Raw genomic sequence first — 15,043 nt, forward strand, 5'->3', positions numbered from 1 at the left:
AAAGACACTTGTTGTCTAATATTATGTAACATAGTTTGTAACTCTTTTAAATCAATACAATTGACTACGAACTTTCAATTCCAACAAAAAAAATATATAGTCTTTACCATTACATCAATTCATATTTGACGTTTGAATAGAGTAGCTATAATATTTAATGTTTAATTGGATTATTGTATAATTCTCTTCTAATATTTTTTTATATTTAATAAGTGTTGAATTAATAATATAAATAAAATAATAAAAAATATTATATTTAATAGGCTAGACAGAACTTGGGTAAAAGAATATTTCTGTTTAGATCGTATTTTTTATAATCCACCTACAAATATAAAAAATTATCAATCCAATCTTGGATACGGTATCGTATTCAAGATTTTAAAAAATAAAAATTACCAATACAATCTTGGGTACGGATATCGTGTTCAAAATTTTAAAATTACTATATTATCTGATACAATACCAGTAGCCATATTTCTCACATCGAAATAGAAATAGCAAGTATTATAATTTTTCTTTGTAAATGGATTGGAGAAAGAATGGCGTACATATCTTATTCTATGAGGTAAAATAATATTTATGTTTAGATCCGGACTGTCTGATCAGGAGTAAGCCTTGAATACTATGAATAACATAAGGTCATCCGTGCTACAACTTCAAAAACCTATCGTATAAATTTCAAACTTCGATTTAAATAGTTAAATAAGTTGGTTATATAATAAGAGGAGGGATCGGATGACACCCTTTTTTGGTGACATCGAATAACATCGTGCATTTTCAAAGTTTTTAAAGTCCAAACAGTCGATCCAAACCGTTCAACTTGATGGATATGTTAAAATGTGCTTGCAGATCAAATTTTACATTTTTCTGAATTTTTTTACTATTTATTAAGTATTTAACAAAATCACTATATTCAGACCGTTGAATTTTTGTACCCATCTTAATAAATAGTAAAAAAATTCAGAAAAATGTAAAATTTGATCTGCAAGCACATTTTAACATATTCATCAAGTTAAACGGTTTGGATTGACTGCTTGGACTTTAAAAATGCACGGTGTCATCCGATGTTACAAAAAAAAGGGTGTCATCCGATCCCTTCTCATATAATAAACTTGCAGAATACTAATTTTACTATTTTTTTTTACTTTTTTTATGATTTATAAAAGATGACAAAAAATAACTTAAAATATTGACAATTTTCTTTTATTTTTAGACTATTATGGCATTTTATAAATCATAAAAAATAGTAAAAATTAGTATTCTACAAATTTATTATATAATTAATTTATTGAGCTATTTAAATCCAAGTTTCAAATTTATATAATATATTTTTGAGACTGTAGTATGGATGTTTATGCTATCCATATCACGTCTTGCTCTCTCAACCGAATCGAGACCAATCCGATCCAAAATAAGATATACATACTCCTTTAATATTCGTGCCGATTCTGATCGGGCAGTTATCTAAACAGAAATATTGTTTCCTCACGACTCAGATGATACGAATTCGATTGAACGAGGGAGACACCAGACTAGGGAGAGAGAAGTACAGAAGAGAAGAGGAGAAGGAGAAAAAAGACGAAAAGAGAAGGAAAAGGCTGCGTCTGTACTCTGTACCGGTCTTCGAAAGGAAAAGATGAGCTCGGTATGGTTCTGTACCGGTCTTGAAAAAAACTCTCTTTAAACCCTCATTAAGATTTTCCTTATCTCTTGGCGATGATGCTGATATTTAATGTTGAGACCTTCTACAGGGCAGAGACGTCTGAGTGCGTGGTGACACTCAAGTGAGGTAGAGCCGTAGAGATCCATGGTTGCTCTCTTCGCAAGTGGGTTGGTGAATTCTTGACTCTGGGGTTTTTTGGTGGATTGGTGTTCCTCGTCAAACAAAAGGTGCATTGTACTCTTTTCCTTTAATTTGTATTTATAGTGTGTACTACTTTGTGCACGCAAGGTGTTTGATGAAATATCCAATTGATAATTTCATTAGTGTCCTCAAACCTAACAAAAAGTCTTCCCAAAAAGAGTAGTTTTGCCTTTGTTAAGGTTGCCCATGCACATAAAAAAGTTTCATTGATCTCAAAATTAAGCAGTAATACAAAATTAAAAAGTCCTTTTAAGCCGACATATAGTTTAAAAGAATACAAACTGACAGTAGACCGACTTCAGTTTTTCATATTTGACTGCACAACAGTAAACTCAACAGATAGAAGAATATAAAATTACAAATTTCTTCTACCGCTTGAATATACATCATCATTAAAGCACCATGTGCATTTGCCACTAGACCAAAGGCAAATCAAATTGAGAGTTTAATTTTGCTCAATTAAGATAAATATGTTAGGTTCTCATATTAGTATGTGAAAGAAAGATATCATGAGGCATGTACTCAGGATCCATGTAGCCCATTGTTCCACAAACTCTTGTCGCTACTCTCTGAGTCTTTTGGTTTGATAGAGTCTTAGAAATTCCCAAATCAGAAACCTTAGCAGTTAAGTCTTCCGTCAGCAGAATGTTACTGCTTTTGACATCCCTGTGGATAAATGATATTGAGCAATCCTTGTGTAGATAGTGGAGTCCTGAATTTCAAAGTGAAATGCTCAGGAGTCATTCATCACAAATTTTGTTCTTAATTAGTTATCATAATAACATGTAGCATATATAAACATCTCCTTAATTAATTATTGACCTTCTGCAGCTTCAAAAGCTATATGGAGGCGCTCTTTCCAGCTCAGAGTTTTTTCAGAGGACTTTTTGCCCGTTAATAGAGTAGAGTAGTTTCAGAACTTCAAAGTTAATTATTTCATTTTACAATAATTAGGTGGGTTCAAAATTTAAACTGATTAAAGAAGCAAACCCATTTATTTCAAATACAAGCACAAACCTCGGAGGTGATCGTCAAGACTTCCCTGAGACATATATTCATAAGCTAGCGCCAAGCAATCAACATCTTCACAGTATCCAACTAGTGAAACCAAGTTCCTGTGATTAAGCATCGCTAAGTTTTCAACCTGTCAAGGACCACAATACGAAATGTGAGCTCTCAAATAAAGCAAGAAATAGCGTGTAAGGGTATTGTGTGGCATCATAGCCGCTCATAGATTACCTCTGTCACAAATTCGTTGGTCCCTTGTTCTGCTGATTCCAATTTCTTGACGGCAACTCTAGTTTTATCTGGTAAGGTACCAGCAAAGACACTGCCAAATCCTCCTCTGCCAATCTCTTGTCTGAAATTTTGAGTAATATTCTCCAGCTCTGTCTTTGTATATCTAAGTGTTTTTAGGTGCACTAATGGTTCACTTTGCGGTGCAGGATGCACTATAGGGTTGCTACTAGGTAGACGATGCGGTTTGGGCCCTGGAAAAGAACTTGTTAAGTTGATTACTATTTATTTTCATTTCTTTATATAGCCAAATTTACATACAGATAAAATTTGGGAAATCAGTTATTCTTGCCTACAAGGTGAATTATAGAACTTGCTCTCTCTCACAAAATAAACTGGAGGGACTCATTATAAAAACTGTTGAAATTCTAGTCTGAAGATGTGATGAGGCCTTTCTGAATGTATTTAGATCATTATTTCCAGTGTGTTTGGATCAAATCTGAACAGAAGACATACATTACTGCACATTTCCAGAGAGTGGCATGAATGCATGATACTGCATGGCACTTGTGCTATCATGCATGAGACCAAGCAATTTGCCCAGAAAATGTGTAATTTCCAGAGAATTCCATAATAACTAATCCGAGTCTGTTATAGGAAGTAACTATGTTGGGCATAAACTGTGTATCCCGTACACTATCCTTGTAACACACCCGATCAGAAGTGCCTATATATTCAGCCATTTTGCTGGGTACATGATCATGGCCACCCTCTCTGACCTGATATATGTTAGATAAGATCCAAAAACACTAGGAAGAGAAAGAATAAAGGGAGAGCGACACAAATGTTGCCATATTCGCTTAAATTTGGAATAAAAACCGAAAAGCCTTTTTAGAGACGCTCAAGGCAAGACTATACTATTGAGTTGTGGAGCACGTGGTTTTGTTTCTATAAATCAAAATTCACCAGTGATCAAAGTTTCTAGAGGTGTAGTACCCACACCGTGCATCTAAGGCTTGTTGTGCGCTCAGAAACCATGAAAGGAGACTAGTTCAAGGTTAATTTCCCGTGGCAGAATGAATTGCATCTAGCCATATTTTCTTGCAAAAAAATATATATATTAATCTACCTGCATGTGATGACTTGTGCAGAATCCAAGTAATCAAGCTTGCAATCAAGAGAAGTACACAGATAACGGTTATTACGGAGACTAATACAATATTCGAGAAGTACACAGATAACGGTAATCAAGCTTGCCTCCGGACACTGCAGTAAAGTCTCCAGAGCTATTTGTTCTGGCATTGCAATACCATCAATTAATTCCGGAGCAAGGACATGACAATTATTTGAACTAATAATAGAATGCACTCTTATATATTCATGTTTGAGAACATAGAGAAGTAAAAAAACGTACCATATCAATACGAGAATAATGTAAATACCTCAAGGTAAGTTGTCCTGAATTTGCTCTTTCAAGTAGCTCTTGAGGGATTGGACTGCTGAAGTTATTGTATGACAAATCCCTGCACAAGTTTTAATTGCATACTTTGAGAAATTTTAAACAGACCTTCACTATGTCAGTTGCCAAGCAATATTGCAGTAACTTACAAGAATTGGAGGGAAGACATATTTCCTAGGAAATTAGGAATTGATCCGTTTAATTTGTTGTTTGAAAGGTCCCTAAATAGTTGAAAAGAAACAAATGCAAGTAGTGTCCATTATCGTATAATAAGCCATGTACCATTTTATTGTTAGTATATACTGGCTATACTCACAGCGTGTTAAGAGCTTCGAGCAATAAGAAAGATGTTGATATAGGACCGCTCAAACCACTGTCCGATAGGTTTCTGCAAGAAAATTATAATTGCCTTATGCTAATTATTTGATGCAGAAATTTAAAGTGGCATACCATGTAATATTTATCACTAAAATTTTAAACATAGAACCTTTTGGTCATCACAATTATATAATAGAATGTCAGATTATGCTAATACTTTTTTTCAGGTTTTTTTTGTTCTTGGCTATTTAATCAAATTTTACAAGGAGATTATTCTTGGAGAACTGCTGTCTGTGCTACACCCTACATCCTCCCAAGTGTATTCTGCTGGAGCACACGGGTCACCGGTCCAATTTTTCTTCACTTGGTATTCTGTCTTTAATATTAGATCAAGATATACGTGAATGAATCAACAATGATAGACAATTGACTAGAACTAGGGTGTTCTTAAGCTCACCAAAGTATTATGTGACTTAACTCCAAAACCTATCGGATTGGTTTCAAATGACAAATCAAACCCGTTGAAACGTATCTACTTTACTAGTGATGTGTTTACATGCAAAGTTTATGAATTTTTGAATTAGTTTAGTATAAAGTCAAGTGATCAACAAAAGAAGGTTTAAAAATTAATTTTTGTGCATTCATTTTTCATTATTTTTTACTGTTTGACTTAAACATAAATTAAGCTTATCAATTTATAAATTTTGCATGTAAATTTTTAATTTGTTAAGTAAATCAGTTTCAATAGTTTGGATTCGTTATTTGACATCAATCCAATATATTTGGAGTTAAGCTCACAACAAATGGCTTGGTAAGCTTAAGAACACCCTAGTTCTACTCATAGATAATTCTCATATGTTTATGGTTGACATCTTGATCTTGTATACAAAAAAAAGATTAAAAAAATCATAAAATTATATGTGGATGCATCTTTTATCTTGTACTATTAAACCCCCCCAACCCCCCCAACACAAAAAATAAAAAAAAGAGTATAAGAAAAATCCAATAGAAACACTTGAAAACAAAATTGTTAAACTGTTCTGTACAAATAAAAGAATAAGTTATGTGCATTTGGCATTCAAAAGATGAATGCATACGGCCAACAGTAATGCACAATAAAGTAACCTCCCAGACCCGGTCTCTGATCACACTCCCCTCGAACTGTCCATACGACAGTTGGACGGACGTAAACCAAAAACCTTCAAATTTGAGAGGTTCTGGTTACAATACCCGGAGATAAGAGACGTAGTTCAAATTGCCTGGGCAATAGCCAATGCCTTCAGCTATTGTAGCGGTCGACTTTTGACCTTAATTACAACCAACTAGTTATCCCGGTTTACATACACAAAGCCAAAGCCAAACATTCTTTATCTTGCCCCAGGAGCAAATTTTATATTTTTAACTGCCATGGCAGAACTCAATCGCACATCATCTTCATTACTACCATTTCTCTGACTAACTGTCAGCAAATCCAAGCACTCTTTAAGCTGCAACCCCACTTCAACCATTGTTGGCCTCTGATACGAAGACAAAGCCACACACCGCATCGCTAGGTTGACAACTTTCCATGCAGAATTGGAGCAGTAGTCTCCGTGCAACTTTGGATCCATGATAGCATCAATGTTGCCTTTTGTAATCTTTGATGCCACACGATTAGCTATGTGGGAATCGCCATCGATGTTCCTATTTGGAGGCTCTCCTGTCAGCATCTCTAGTAGTACTACTCCAAAGCTATACACGTCGCTTTTGTAGGTGTGTCTTAATGTCATACTTAACCTTAGTAATTATCAGATAATAGAAGAAATAACTTGTGTAAGGTAAGTTGACAGTTTAACAACCAGAAATGCTGATAATTTAATAAAATCATAATAGAATTGAAACTATTTATCTCTATCTGTGTTTTCAGTAGCACTATTAAACCAAAAGGAAATGTTTGTTTCCAAACCAATCAAGATGGGACATTAAGTTGGACCAAACGGATTCTTCCACAAGTTTTGAACCATCCGATCAAAATCAAACAGTCCTGGATCAGTACCTTAAGATGATACTGAGTACTTTTCTTTGTTCTTTGTTGCCTAATATCTGGCGATCCAAACCGTCAGATCAGCATCAGATGGCTCCATATCCAATGTCATGTCGCTATCATTGTTTCATAATACGAGAAAACATAATAACATGAATTAAAAAACCTACTCTGGATCAATATAGCCTGGCGTACCAATGAGGCGAACGTATGAGCCTCTATCCATACGGTTGGAGGCACCAGACACCTTAGAAAAGCCGAAGTCGGAAATCTTAGCTTCCAAATTTTGACCTAGAAGAATGTTGCTTGACTTGACATCTCTGTGGATTATATCACATCCTGTGTGGAGGTAGTCTAAGCCTAAAAGTTATGCAAAAGCAATTATTGGATTCATCAACAAAAGAACCGTTGAAATATGCTTTCAATAGAGCCTTCAAAAAAAAAAATGTGCTTTCAAAAACTGTACTTTCTCAAGTAACTTGGTCAAGCAACGCATATGTAAGAAACAATTAAGTTGTCATTTAAAGGGTTATTTCAAAGTATACGGAAAATTACAATACAAAATAGATACAAAGAGGAACAGCGCCCATAAATATATACTAGTAATCGTGCCCGTGCACAGCAACGGGAGCAAATTATGTAGTAGAAAATCTAATTTACTAAAGTATTTTTTTTCATAAAAAAATAGAAAATAAATATTGCTGAATGTAAACCAAAGATATTATTTCTGAATTGAATATAGGAATAAAAAAACATAGCATTCTCTAATAAAAACCATAAACATACAAAGCTAAAACAAAACAAACAACCAAAAAGCTACTGAAGTAAGTAATTTCAATACGCTGACACCACATTTGGTAGCACCTCACGGCATGTTGAGTCTGCACATAGTAAACAAATTGTTTTAATCAAGAAACTTCAAGTTGATTAATATTGATTAATTTAAGACTTTTTTATTTATATTAATTTGTTTAACGAATACTGACATCATTTTTGTAAGGGGGAATTTCATATATACCCTTAAAAAACCTCAAAATTACATATTTATTTCATTAATAAAGAATATTTTTTTACAATTATTTATTTACATCTCATGAAATTAAAATAAAATCATCAATTTACAGCCCATTTGTAACCTAATTAAACTCAATTACAATGAATGTAGACTATGTTGTACATCACTAAAATAGTGAACTGTCATAAGCACCTAATAAGAAGAAACAAAGCTTCTCAATGATTAAGAAATAGTAAATTCCAAATACACTATATTCAATAAGCCCTCCCTTTTAAAATTGCAAATAGCATATCACTAAAATATTCATTTTGTTGTGATAACTGGGCAAAAACTGCCGAGTGTTACATTTCAAAAGGAGAATAATAATACATCAAAAAATTAAATAGAGAAATAATTGAAGTCACAGCCCCGTTTGTCTATTCATCCTCAAACATAGCACACTTGCCTCCGTTTGTCTTACCAACTGATACCGTTTCACTTAGCAGAACAAAAGCCACATTTTCATTTCTTGAATGAATCTACTGGCAAGGATCTGAGCGCTGACCTGCTGTTCTCCAAACAGTACTCTGTTGCATTGGTTCCATATGAACCATACTGCAAATGAAATGACTGACCCATTCTTTTTGCGACATGCCCCCTATCTAGTAAAACTAATTAAGTTATGGGCATATCTCTAAATTTCTCAAATATTAATGATGAAAAGTTAAACACGTCATTTTCACCTATGAGATCCATCACTTGGTTATACAACCTGTTCTCCTTCCATACCTTTTGTAACCAGATGCAGGTTTGGCAACCTCATGCAGATTCTTTCCTAAAAGTAAATAAGCAAATAAACAAACTCCTAAACAAACAAGAAAATGCAACAGTACTTGGTTATACAAATTTCTTATACCAGCTTAAATATATTAAAAGAAAAAAAACCTGGAATGCATATTTAACGAAACTAAAAATCATTGATATACACTCATAATAATTCATTTAAAACATTTTGTTAACCCAAAAATAAAAAAAATTGTGCAATCATGCCTATCCAACCATGCTTTATATATCTATGAATTTCCTGAATCAATTCCAAACAAAAGCTTGACTTTTTTATTTTCCTCTTATTTACTGGTTTTTCTATCCTAATTTACCAATTTTGATTTTCTTTTGGTTTTATCTCATTTCAACCATGCAGGGGGTTCTGATCATTGACTGGTACATTGGTACACAGCTCTGGTAAGCATTTTATTTTCTTTGTTTTAACACACAACCTTGGTACGCTTCTTCCATACAACAAGTTTTTTGCCTCTGTAGTAGTAGCCACGTCAGTGTACTATATTAATGCCTGTCAAATATTGAAAAATTAAAAGAATAATAATCAAGAAGCAAGAAATGATGCACCAGGTTATAACAGTCCATAACAGTTGATTTAGAATCAATAAAAAATTATTAATCCGAGCATTGGTTTTTCTTGGAGCATGTTTGGCAATGATCTTACATCCACTGTGCCAGTAACAGTAATTAAATCTTTTTTTCTCATCTACTGTCACATGTTTCACTCCTGTTAAAATGAAAAAAAATGATATAAATTCCAATTAGGAGCTCCAATCTAATCAAATATCTAGTTCAAAAAAATTACCTTTTATTCTGTGAATTTTCTGTTTTATCCTCTGATGCATCCTTCACAATGGAGTCGGATTTAAGCACACAACCGTCGGCTCCGGACCTAATTGATCAAAGTTTCTTAGCTCAAAGCAAACGTATTGTTATGCATATATATTTTACATTTAACATTTACTAATTACCTCTTTTGGTTTTTTGCTATCACATTTCATTTTCTGATAGGTGCCGCTGTTAACAGTAGTTGCCAGATTCTTCTCACTGTCATCTTTCTTCTTTGGGGGATTCACCAGAGAAATTATCGCCACATTTTTCTTCTTTTTTGATTCTATGATTTCCTTTAATTTCCATGGATCTGCTTCTCCTGGTACTGTGATTTTGTTGTTTTCATAATCCAGTAAAACACTTTCAACACCTATTAATTCCAGACAGAATAATTCAAGTTATCACTTCATAAGTTAATGCTTCATCCATGCTAATCAGACCTGATATGTAGCTAGTAAGCAAACTATATACTGAGAAAAGATTTTTGAGTAAATTAAAAAAAAGCCAGAGGCACATGGTATCATGCTAAGGACCAGCCCTTTTCTTTAATTTGGATTATTTTGCTTTTCCAAGTTGAGAAAAGTTCTTATTTTAAGGAGAGAAAAACAAAAAAGATAATATACTTTTCATGGAAAGTTCAAATTTATGAAATTATAAACTCTGCATATTTACAGAAATAAAGTGTTTCAAGGTGCATTCCAAATAGGTAAAGTATACCTAAAATTAAATTTTTAAACAAATTGTAAGCAGTTAGTCACTCAATTCTAACTTTTCTATTTCTCTTTACCATTACAGGAGCATTGAATTAGGTACCTAAAGATCTAGTGGTGCAAAATGTGTGTAACCTTAAAAGCATTGAATTTCTTATTTGCTAAAAGGACAACAAATTAATGCTTTGTAGTATTTTAATTGTCAGTTTTTAAATAATCTGGCGCCAACCCTGATTATGGATATAGCAAGTCTTTTGCAATTCAGGTTATTACAGGAACAATAATGATGTTATAATACTAAACTCTCTTGTAGTTTTCTTTAAAAAACTAATAGACTATAATACAGAGCAATGGAGTAAGATTAATAGCAGGATGTTCTAACATTTTCAATTTAACACTGTAAAGCCAAAACATAAATCAGCATGAAGAAACTGTTTTATGGAAAACAGATTCTTTTTATCGACTTAACATTACACTAACTGTTAATACCAGAAAAACATGAGATATTTATTATATTTTTCACATTGCATTGTTACTACTTACTACACCAAAGCAGCTTCAATTAAAACTACATATATATGCCAAATCTTGTACTTACAATACCAAAGTTAAAACAGCATAAGCACCAGGATCCTACGAAAAATAAGCAATGAAGAGAAACAAACCTTGAGCCTTAAGGATCCTAAGGATCTTGCTACCAGTTACGCTCTTTACTTGAGCAATACCATGCGAGTCACGAAGAATCACACCGATCTGAGATGGGGTCATGCCTTTCTTGGCAAATTTGTGGATGCTCTCCTCCACCTAAATTTTTAACAATACGGATGATTATCTTGTTTTAAATTTTCAATTAAATCCAAATGCTTCACATTTTAATTAACTCAATGTTCAGTTAGAGTACGGATTAACGATTGGTTTCCTCAACACACCATAGAATCCCACCAAGTACCAATTAAGGTCTTAAATCGACATAATTTATTGTTCTATCCTCATAAAATAGTAATGGGTCACCTAATGGGTCACATGTTGAAAAATAATATTTAAAAACTGACAATTCCAAAATCCTCCACATTGCTAATCAGAGAAACTCAAGCCAAACAAAGGCAACTAATTAACAAAAGGAGAAGCGATAAATCGATCTGAGAGGAAGAAAAGGAAGAGAAAATATACATCTTGAGAAGAGATCTTCAGCCAGCTAGGCAGGGTCCTCTTGTACGGCAGAGCTGATGCCGAGATACCTTTGCCTCAATTGTGCATGCGACCCATGGCGGCGGCGTGAGTTGTAGAATATGTGTGACAAAAAGGTTTTTGAAGAGATGTGCGAAAACAGGATTGTTGCCGATGTAAGAGAGCGAGGGATCGTGACAATACGAACCTACTTTTCTCCATTGTCACGAGCTTTGTCAGATCGTGACAATACGAACCTAGGGTTAGCAGGAGAGGGCGGCTGGGGGCGTCGGGAGTGGCCGGCTGGCGTCCGGAGAGGTCGCAGGGAGGAGAGACACCAGGAAGACAACTTCGATTAGGTTTTTTTCTCCTTTGGGAAGAAAGAGACGGGGAGGGGATGGCTTTGGGAAGAAAGGGTCGGGGGGAGGGGATGGCTCGCTGGGAGAATTTTTTTTTTTTTTTACGGATCAGCGACAAAAAATTTTGGATCTATGTGACAATATGTGTGATAATACGTGTGGCGGGTATAACTTTCATTAAATTTAGACTTCTACCCAGATAAGGGGTGTATTTAATCAAAAAAAGGCAGATTATTTGTTTAGATGGCTCAGATTCAATTCAAATTTAGATCAATAAATCAGAACCCTTGCAGGATCTAGACATTAAGCTCTTTAATAAGGTGGAAGAGAAATAGGAAAAACCTTTTGCGGCTTCATATACAATTTGAAGTCTCTGCTTCCAACTCAATACTATAGCAGTACTGTTCCTCCCTAAAAAAGCAAGTAGGAAAACTGAAGCAATTATTTTCTTATCTCATAGCAGAATGTAAATTTTGGTGTGCTCTCTTTCAAGTTGCAAAAGAAGTTTCGTAATATAAAGGACATGACAATTTAAGTTTTGACATTTCTTGTGATGCTTTATAGTACCAGAATGCACTTAACAGTAGCATATCAACCAGCACAAAGCCAAAACCATTTTATTATTTTCATTTCAACATATTTTTCTGTTTTAAAGCATGTTGAACAAACCTGTTAAATGATCTTTGAAGCAACCAAAAGGCATGTATTCAAAAACAAGTGCAAGGTGTTCCCTCTCCATGCAATAACCAACCAGTGCCACCAAATTCTTGTGATGAACCTTTGTCAAACTCCTTACCTAGGATTAAAAAAAAAAACAGAGCTATTTTTGTAATATACATATTGATATGTTGACTTTATTACATGGATGAACCGTTCCTCTAGATAGTACACCAGTGCCTGCCATGATCAGATCTGACAATTTCACCACCACAATGGTTTGATAGAAAACAAAAAAAGAGAAGTATAAATGAAAATAACACTTTATGATGTTCCAAAGCAGAATCTTTTGTTGGGCATAGCTGAAATGATACCAGCATCTTGTTAGATAACCATTGCTTTTTGCCAAGGCCTCTTGATTGTCATTGGAAAATGAGTGTGGTACTTGTATCGATTCTAACCCAATTAATAAATGTGTAATAAAAGAATGTGAAAATCTAAATTAAGAAAGTTTTATGAATACGAAGCTATGTGCAATGAAACTTACCTCGGCAAAAAACTCCTTTCTCCCTTGTGTAGATGCCTTGGAACTCACTTTAATCGCAACTTCAGTGCCATCTTCCATGCAACCATGGTACACAACCCCATAACCTCCTTTGCCAACCACACGAGCCAAATTGTTTGTTATAATTTCCAATTGCCCGTATGTGAATTGACGGCCTTCAATTCTCATCTCAGCTGCCTCTGTAGACAAACTTTGTGTGGAACCCATAATATGCGCATGACTGAATTCTTCTTTTGGTGTATACAAGACTTCACTACGCAGCGGTTGCATAGATATGTCAGACGAGCCTTATGTGCAAGAAGAAGAAAATGGAATTATTTTATGTCAACCTTAAATGCATAGATATATAAAGTGCACAAGAAATTGATCTTACTGGCGCCATATAAAGTGCACAAGAAATTTACTACGAGAATACATTACCTGAAAACTTTATACAGAAATAATACATAAGGAATGTCGCAGTTATGAGCACAATAGGAACTACAACCATTACAAGAATGATGATGTTTGCTGTGGTTACATCCTTGCCTTTGCACGAGTTTTGATAACCACACAAGTTGTCATTGCCATCAATTCTGACGTAATAAAAATAATTATTTACCAAATATTGCAAACTATTGACATCAAAGATATATGCAAGAAATCAAGGCGCCAAACATAAAAGCAACTTACTGTAATACAAGCAACCCAGCTTGGGCTCGGTTTACAAGTGCATAAGGTAACCGGCCAGACAATTTGTTTTCAGACAAATTACTGCAAAAAATTAACTGTGGGTCAAGAATCAGAATCGTATATAATTTTTTCCTTTTTTATAAGGAAAAAAGCTAGATATAGTTTATACTTACAGAACAGTGAGGGATGACAGTGCTGTCAAAGAATAAAGTACTGCTCCAGTCAAGTTATTGTAAGAAAGATCCCTGTTTAAACGGAAAAGTTGAAGAGATATCTATAAACTTAACACGGATTTCAAATAAAAAAATTACATTATGTGAGATAAGGTCGTAGCCTACAAGTATGTCAAGTTATTAAGTAGCAGGAAGGAACCGGATATGTTGCCAGAAAGTCCACTGACGGATAAATCTCTGAAAAGAAAAACGAGAAATTTTTTCTGTTAGGATGCCATCTTTACAGCCTTAGAGGAACTCAATATTATACATTTATCAGAAGAAGAAAAAAGTATGTTTGGGTATACAACTGACATTCTGATGATGTTTTCTGAACCGTTGCCGGTAGAGCTACATGTCAAGCCATCCCATGCATACTTAACTGGACAGCATGGATCCCCCATCCAATTCTTTTTAATTCCATATTGATTCTTTATTGCCGTAATGGCTTTAACTGGCAAATAAAAAGCAAATATCTCATGTCATGCATGGCTTCAATGGCTTTCAGAACAGATGGTCCGATTTGACAGGACAATTGTTATTTACTTTGTATCAATCCATTTCTAACACTGGCTGGCAATATGTCAAATATTTACTTTCTTTACTTTTTGGTAAACCTTCTGTATTGTTTTTGCTACCCAGTACTGAACTTGGTATGTAAGAAGGAAACTGAAGTTACATATTTGGGATTCTATACATCATTGAAGGCTAAAGCAATTCAACAAACATCTGTGTGCACTGACAAAGATGCATACCATCCTAGAAAATAGTCATGCCTTGAATGGCAAGCGCTTATGATTGAAATTGTCATGAAGATATAAAGCTACAGTTCTGAATTATATTATGATCTTTTTTAGGCTGAAACCTGAAAAGGAACAAATTCTCACGCAAGCATTTCCACAAACACCTTATATGCAAATGAAAATACATACCATCGCTCGGATCAGTCACGGCTTCAGTTGGAACCAAACGAGCATACACTTCAATGGCGTTTATAATTGGAGGCAAGGCGGAGCGCTTGGTGGCGCGAAGCGAAAAGTTATAGGATGTGTGACCCGTGACGAACCCATTACCGTACAAATAGAACCCGCGAAGGTACGGCGGAGAAAACGGTTCAGCCCTGAAATTGCCCATTT

At 34.5% G+C, this 15,043-nt stretch overlaps 2 protein-coding genes, 3 long non-coding RNA genes and 1 pseudogene across 6 annotated transcripts in view; 1 reads left to right on the forward strand and 5 right to left on the reverse strand.

The window, feature by feature from the left end:
- Positions 1-1,457: 1,457 nt before the first annotated feature.
- LOC144562635 (uncharacterized) lies at positions 1,458-4,515 on the forward strand. Its single transcript, XR_013514171.1, has 3 exons — positions 1,458-1,645; positions 1,752-1,890; positions 4,252-4,515. It is a non-coding gene; the product is annotated as an uncharacterized LOC144562635 (long non-coding RNA).
- LOC144563530 (uncharacterized) lies at positions 2,384-3,482 on the reverse strand. The gene is made up of 3 exons (XR_013514376.1): positions 3,104-3,482; positions 2,687-3,008; positions 2,384-2,576 (listed from the first exon to the last, which is right to left on the reverse strand). It is a non-coding gene; the product is annotated as an uncharacterized LOC144563530 (long non-coding RNA).
- Positions 4,516-4,546: 31 nt separating the features above from the next.
- On the reverse strand, positions 4,547-5,210 carry LOC144562636 (uncharacterized). Its single transcript, XR_013514172.1, has 3 exons — positions 4,876-5,210; positions 4,709-4,780; positions 4,547-4,623 (listed from the first exon to the last, which is right to left on the reverse strand). It is a non-coding gene; the product is annotated as an uncharacterized LOC144562636 (long non-coding RNA).
- Positions 5,211-5,869: 659 nt separating this feature from the next.
- LOC144562857 (putative leucine-rich repeat receptor-like protein kinase At2g28990) lies at positions 5,870-14,974 on the reverse strand. The gene is made up of 11 exons (XM_078312166.1): positions 14,840-14,974; positions 14,223-14,361; positions 14,034-14,105; positions 13,869-13,940; positions 13,696-13,776; positions 13,444-13,598; positions 13,006-13,310; positions 12,471-12,597; positions 12,144-12,212; positions 7,071-7,260; positions 5,870-6,653 (listed from the first exon to the last, which is right to left on the reverse strand). The coding sequence occupies exons 2-11, from the start codon at positions 14,309-14,311 to the stop codon at positions 6,245-6,247; spliced, it is 1,569 nt and encodes a 522-aa protein (XP_078168292.1). The 5' UTR covers positions 14,312-14,361; positions 14,840-14,974; the 3' UTR covers positions 5,870-6,244.
- LOC144562858 (small ribosomal subunit protein uS15-like) lies at positions 10,576-11,541 on the reverse strand (annotated as a pseudogene). The gene is made up of 3 exons (XR_013514218.1): positions 11,446-11,541; positions 10,941-11,079; positions 10,576-10,672 (listed from the first exon to the last, which is right to left on the reverse strand). The product of XR_013514218.1 is annotated as a small ribosomal subunit protein uS15-like (transcript).
- LOC144563003 (putative leucine-rich repeat receptor-like protein kinase At2g19210) overlaps positions 14,744-15,043 on the reverse strand; it is a 28,705-nt gene continuing 28,405 nt past the window's right edge. The window contains exons 5-6 of the mRNA XM_078312376.1: positions 14,840-15,027; positions 14,744-14,772 (exon numbers count right to left, since the gene is read on the reverse strand). Coding sequence (XP_078168502.1) covers positions 14,744-14,772; positions 14,840-15,027 — 217 coding nt within the window. The remainder of the gene's footprint in view (positions 14,773-14,839; positions 15,028-15,043) is intronic.

The sequence above is a fragment of the Carex rostrata genome, chromosome 12 (assembly GCF_964058835.1).
Source record: "Carex rostrata chromosome 12, lpCarRost1.2, whole genome shotgun sequence".
In the NCBI taxonomy this organism is placed as follows: Eukaryota; Viridiplantae; Streptophyta; class Magnoliopsida; order Poales; family Cyperaceae; genus Carex; species Carex rostrata.

Coding starts and splice junctions, on each gene's coding strand:
- LOC144562857 (XM_078312166.1), bottom strand. CDS start 14,311: ATGGGGGATCCATGCTGTCCAGTTAAGTATGCATGGGATGGCTTGACA. Junction 13,599..13,695: donor GCTGGGTTGCTTGTATTACA/GTAAGTTGCTTT, acceptor TTATTACGTCAG/AATTGATGGCAATGACAACT. Junction 12,598..13,005: donor GAAAGGAGTTTTTTGCCGAG/GTAAGTTTCATT, acceptor TTTTAATCCTAG/GTAAGGAGTTTGACAAAGGT.